General features: G+C 54.3%; 2 protein-coding genes across 2 annotated transcripts in view; both read right to left on the minus strand.

Moving 5' to 3' along the window:
* The window catches only part of BOLA3 (bolA family member 3), an 11,394-nt gene extending 6,067 nt beyond the window's left edge, over positions 1-5,327 (minus strand). The window contains exon 1 of the mRNA XM_010003937.1: positions 5,289-5,327. Coding sequence (XP_010002239.1) covers positions 5,289-5,327 — 39 coding nt within the window. The remainder of the gene's footprint in view (positions 1-5,288) is intronic.
* A 560-nt stretch (positions 5,328-5,887) lies between these two features.
* Positions 5,888-6,273, minus strand: part of TET3 (tet methylcytosine dioxygenase 3) — a gene marked incomplete at its 5' end in the record, with an annotated part of 10,055 nt that continues 9,669 nt past the window's right edge. Inside the window, one exon of the mRNA XM_010003940.1 lies at positions 5,888-6,272. Coding sequence (XP_010002242.1) covers positions 5,888-6,272 — 385 coding nt within the window. The remainder of the gene's footprint in view (position 6,273) is intronic.

Consider the following 6,273-nt stretch of genomic DNA (forward strand, 5'->3'; position numbering starts at 1 on the left):
ATTTGCCTTGGTTTAGGGGGGTGTGTGGGGGGGGAGCTGCCCCCCCAGAACTGGTGGGAAGGGGAAGGGGAAGAGTAGCACCAAGAAACCCCAAAAAGTGGAAAACCCAAAGGGAAAAGGGGGAAAAGATGGAGATGGGGAGAAGCGGGATGGGAGCTGTGGGAGCAGGGGGTGCTGAGAGGGGTGCTGAGCTGGGAGGGTGCTGGGAGGGTGGTGGGGACCAGCACCATGGTGGGGTTGGGTGGTGGGAACCAGGATTATGGTGGGGTTGGGTGGTGGGAACCAGCACCACGGTGGGTTTGGGTGATGGGAACCAGCACCATGGTGGGTTTGGGTGCTGGGAGGGTGCTGGGCACCATGGGGGAAGCCAGGCTGGTGAGGGTGGGGGTCTGTGCACCAGGGGGGTGAAGGGAGCCCGTGCACCCACCCTCTGGCACCACGGTGAAGCACCTGGTGATACCCAAGCACCATGAGGTGCTCAAGAGCCACGTCTGTGCCCAGCACCGTGTTCCTGCATGGTGGGTGAGCACCATGTCCCAGCACCATATCCATGGAGCAGACCCCAGCACCATGTCCCAAGACCTGTGGCCATGCCCTGTGGCCAAGCAACACCTTCCCACCCCCTGGCTGAGCACCACGTCCACACATCATGACCATGCACCACATCCATGGCACGTGGCCAAGCACCTGGCTGAGCACCATGTCCAAGCACCACCATCAAGCACCTGGCTGAGCACCATGTCCACACACCGTGTCCAAGCACCACGTTCACACGTCGTGGCCGAGCACCACGTCCATGGTGTGTGGCCAAGCACCAAGAACACACCCCACATCCAAGCACCACGTCCCCAGCACCATGCCCATGGTGCATGGCTGAGCACCATGTCCACACACCGTGCCCAAGCACCACGTTCACACGTCGTGGCCGAGCACCACGTCCATGGTGTGTGGCCAAGCACCAAGAACACACACCACATCCAAGCACCACGTCCCCAGCACCATGTCCATGGTGCATGGCTGAGCACCATGCCCGAGCACCACGTCCATGCACCATGTCCATGGTGTGTGGCCAAGCACCAAGAACACACACCACATCCAAGCACCACGTCCCCAGCACCATGTCCATGGTGCATGGCTGAGCACCATGCCCGAGCACCACGTCCATGCACCATGGTCAAGCACCATGGCCAAGGACCATGTTCACTCAGTTTGGCCAAGCACCATGTCCATGCACCGAGCATCCTGGTTGAGCACCATGCCCTAGAACCCTGTCCATGATGTGTGGCCAAACACTGTGCCTGAGCACCACGTCCATGCACCATGTCCAAGCACCACAGTTGAGCACCATGCCCAAGCACCATGTCCATGCACAATGTCCACACACCACGTCCAAGCACTGTGCCTGAGCACTATGTCCATGATGCAAGGCTGAGCACCGTGCCCGAGCACCATGTCCTTGCACCATGTCCAAGCACCGTGGTCAAGCACCGTGCCTGAGCACCATGTCTGTGATGTGTGGCCAAGCACCATGTCCAAGCATTGCAGTCAAGTACCGCGGCCAAGCATCATGTTCACACATCCTGAACAAGCACAATGTCCATGCACCACGTTCAAGCACCATGTCCACGACGTGTGATCAAGCACCACACCCGAGCACCATGTCACACACCATTTCCAAGCACCATGGCTGAGCACCACGTCCAAACACCATGTTCATGGTGCATGGCTGAGCACCATGCCCAAGCACCATGTCCAAGCACCATGTCCATGATGTGTGGCCTAGCACCGTGCCCACATCCTATGTCCATAAACCACAGTCGAGCACCACGTCCAAGCACCGTGTCCATGATGTGTGGCCAAGCACCATGTCTCAGCACCCTGGTCAAGCACTGTTGACAAAGACCGCGTGTCCACACAACCCTGACTGAGCACCATGGTCGAGCACTAAGTCCAAGCACCATGTTCATGACGTGTGGCTGAGCACTGGGCCCCAGCACCACCCTCCCACACCACGTCCAAGCTCCGCGGTCGAGCGCCGTTGCCGAACACCGTGTCCACACGCCACGTCCAAGCACCACGTCCACGACGTGTAACCGAGCACCCTGCCTGAGCACCACAGCTGAGCACCTCACACAAGTTCTCCTGCCAGCACCCAGCCCCACGCCCTGGGGGAACAGCTCCACCATCCAACACAGCAGATTTGCATAAACCCAACTGGCTCCTGGCTTCCGACTGTCGCTCCGGAAAAGTGACCTTCCTTCTCAACGACATTGCTTTTTCATTGGATTTTTTTTTGTTTGTTTGTTTTGTCTGTTTGTTTTCTTTCTTGGTTCCCTAGGTTCATATATACATTAGTAGCACCTCGGCGAGATGGAATCAGGCAGAAGTGTGATACAGTTCGTTAAACACCATAGCACCGTTTCGATTAGATTTCAGTTAATAAAAATATGCCTTATAGAGCCCACAAAGCATCATCCAGTATTAAAAGGAAACGAAAAAAATCAGCAATTGAGGCACCTCAGGGATTCTGGTTTCCTTCTCCTTCCCGTGCCTCGTCCCCAGAGCATCGAGAGGGGGACATGTCCCCCATTCCCTGCTGGAAAAACTGAAGCGGGGTGGGCAGGAGCCCATTGGGGCTCTCCCCTGGGGTGCTACCATGGGTGTTGTTCTAGCACCATTGTGGCCATGACCTGCTGCAAAATTAAGGTCCCCATCCCACCCCAAAGCCATTAAAAACATCCCCCCCCACACCCTTCCCCAGCAAGTTCCCCTCCCCACTTCGTGACCTCCCCCCTTGGCTTCAGCATGGCCGGGCCGAGCGCCGGGATGGGGAGAAGGAAAAAGTTTTGCTTGGAAAAAACAGCCTCTCAGCAGCAAGGGGGAAGGAGCTGTGCATAGATTTCGAGTTTTCCATAGAAGTCTGAAGCGTGCGAGTTTTCCATGACTTGAGATTTGAGGTAGGTTCGACGTTATGTAGTGTGAAAACATGAGTCTGCAGCAGTTCTCGCTCCCCGGCCCGCGGCGCCGGCAGTTCCCGCTTCCCCAGGATGAACCCAGAGCCACTGCTGGTCCCAACCCTTTCCCTGCACCCGGAAGAAAAACAAAGGACCTCCGAGGAAGCAGGACTTAGACAGGGTACATGGACCTTCAGCTTCTCCCTTCTCCTCCCGACTCCGCGTCACAACTGTCACGCCAAGCCCCTGGGTGACACAGACGGGGGCTGGCACCCGAATCCAGCCACAACACCTGAAGCTGGTGCCACCACCTGCATCTGGTACCAGCACCTGAATCTGGTGCTGGGACCTAAATCTGGTGCTGGGACCCGAATCTGGTGCTGGGACCTGAATCTGGCACCAGCACCCAAATCCAGCACCTGAATCTGGTGCTTGGTCCTAAATCTTGCTCTGAGGCCAAATCTGGCACCAGCACCTGAATCTGGTGCTGGGACCCAAATCTGGCACCAGCACCTGAATCTGCCCCAGGACCAAAAGTTGGCTCTGGGACCCGAATCTGGCCCTGGCACCTAAATCAGGCCCTGGCACCTGAATCTGACAAAAGCACCCAAATCTGGCACCAGCACCCAAATCCAGCCCTGCTCAACACCGCCGATCTTCCGGGTCCCATTTTCTTTCTCGGAACCCCATCGAGGTTCCCCACCTGCCAGCACCTCTACCACCTGCCTTGCCACAGACCCTTCCAATCCTGATATGCCATTGGGGATTTCAGAAGAAAAGCAGTAAATAGCTCGTTGAGTTTCCTTGTCAAATATACGCGACTTTACAGATTACGGTTTTTAAAAAAACAACAAAACAAAACAAAACAAACCACCAAAAAAAAAAACCACAACAAAAAAAATAAAAGAAAACAAAAACAAAAAAAAGAACAAAAAAAGTTAATTATGAAGGACGGACAAAGCATGTTAAATATTCTGCCAGTATTTACAGTTCTCCCACAATAATCTTGTTTCAAACATACGGCTTTCAAGTTGTTGGGGAGGGTGGGAAGAGGGGAGTTGGTTGCTTGGTTGGGGATTTTTTTTAAGTTTTGTTTTTTCAAATCTAGTTTAAAGTGCTTTTAAAAAAATTCTTTGCCTATTTACAAGTTTAAAATCAGACCACGTCAAATGTTCAAGGGCTGTTTTACCGAGATCCTGCTGATCTGTGCCAGTGCGCGCGGGTGGAGGGGACAGTAAACACAAGGTGATGTCTGCACGGTGGTGGCGTCAGCTCCGGTTCTCCAAAAGGCACCTCAAAGTGCAAAAGCAACAACCATGGGAGACGCCGGCACCCAGATTGGCCACACCACCCTCCCAGTGAGCCCATCCATTCATCCAATCCATCCATCCCGGTGTGGCGTCGAGCGGAAAGTCTCAACTGAGATGGTTGGAAAAGCACCACGTGGTTGTTGTCGGCGTTGGGTTGTTTGTTGGGGTTTTTTTTGTGTTGGTTTGTTGTTGTTTTGTTGGTTGCGGTTTTTTTGCGGGAAGAACGGCGATTCCGTGGGAAGGGGGATGGCACCCGGGGAAAGAAAAAGCACCGAGCCCCGGCGGCGCTCGCCGGCTCATCAGCACCGGCAGGGAAGGCAGCCCAGACCGGTGGGAATTTTGGCCAACCAAGTCTTGGGATTCACTCTTCCCAGAGCCGACTGCATGGAGAAAGTCCCCCCGAAGACGGAAAGCACCAGACGTTAGCAACAGTGATGTAGAGAGAGCAACACCAGCTATTCACAGTTTGGGGTTGGTTTGTGGTTTTTTCCTGGTTTTGTATTTTTGTGGGTTGTTTTTTTTTTTGTTGGTTTTTTTTTTAATTTTTCTTTCTGGTTTTGTCCCGTCGGCTCCTTTCAAGACGCCGCTGCCGCCGTCGCTCTCCCTGGGGCCACCAGCAGAGCAGCCCCTAAGTCTGAGTCTGAGCGAGGCCTCCGGCAGCGACGACCCCCAGCCCGGACGTGTCCTGAGGTCTCCGGCGTTGGGAAAGACGCCGGCTCGCTCCGTCCCGGCGGAGCCGATCCCACCGGCAGCAAAGAGCCAAAGATGCACCATCCCGGGACGTCCCGCTCGCTCGCGGATCTCCCGTCGCTGAAAGAAAGGACTCCTCGAGTTGTAAAATAGGTATTTTTAGGTCCTTGGACAAAAAAAAATCATTGGATGTTCGGCGTGTCCGGCTGACTTGACCCGATCCCACCTCCCTCCACAGAGCTGGAGGGAGTCACCTCTTGCTTTAAGCTGGTTTGGTGTTTTGAGTTGGTTTTTATTCCTGTTTAGGGTCGTTTGCGTTGTTTTTTATTCCAACGTTGGCTTCCGTTCTGAAGATCGGATTCGTCATCGTCATCGTCGTAAAAAATAAAATAACATAAAATCCAATAAATAGGCTTTTTTTTTTCTTTTTAAGTGGAATTAAAAACCTCATCCTTCGCGAAAGGAGGCTACAAACTCCTCCGTCCATTCGCGCTGTGCACGAGGCTAGATTTAAAAAAACCTGGAGATATAAATAGTAGATTACCTAAAAGCATCCAACAGCATCATTCCTCTTTTTTTTGTGTGTGTGTGTGTTGGTTTTTATCAAGTTTTGCTTCATTTGCCAACTCCTTGCCAAGCACCGTGTGCACCCGCGCCGGCTCCGCTGCTTCCCAACGTGTTGGGCTCACTTTCTGCAGGTTGGGTTTGTTGTTGGTTTATTTATGTATTTATTTATTTTTGTCATCGTGTTTTGCTTCTTTTTTTTTTTTTTTCTTTTTGTCTATTTATTGATTTCTTTCTCGATTTGTAGTTTGTTTGTTGTTTTTTTTTCATCTCCCCCCACGCCCGAGGAGAAAGCACCACGAGGCAACGCCGGGGCTGCGGCGCCGCCGAGGGTTGAGGTAAGATGGGGCCACGGTGGTCGCCTCCGTCTCAGATCCAGCGGCTGTAGGGACCCGTCACCTTGGTGTAGGCGTAGGAGGACACAGTGATGGCCGAGTTGGTGGGGATGGCCACCGCCTGCCGCGTGGGGACCGAGTCCCTCTTCTCCTTGCTGGGTGCTTCGGTGGCCAACGCGCCGCCCCACTTGCGCTTCTTGGCGAAGGCTTTGGCGTCCGGTGGGAGGCCCAAACGTGCCGCCTCCTCCTGCCGGGCTCGAGCCCGCTCTGCCAGCTGCTTCATCTTGGCCTCCCACAGCGCCAGGCCGTGGTTGGGCTGGTTCAAGTTCTTGTGTTGGTAGAAGACCAGGGAGATGCGTGTGGGGTGGCAGCGGTTGGGTTTCTTCAGCGGGGTGGTGGCGTGGAGCTCGCGGCGGGCAC

The sequence above is a fragment of the Chaetura pelagica genome, unplaced genomic scaffold, assembly GCF_000747805.2.
Source record: "Chaetura pelagica isolate M959 unplaced genomic scaffold, ChaPel_1.0 scaffold528, whole genome shotgun sequence".
Classification (NCBI taxonomy): domain Eukaryota; kingdom Metazoa; phylum Chordata; class Aves; order Apodiformes; family Apodidae; genus Chaetura; species Chaetura pelagica.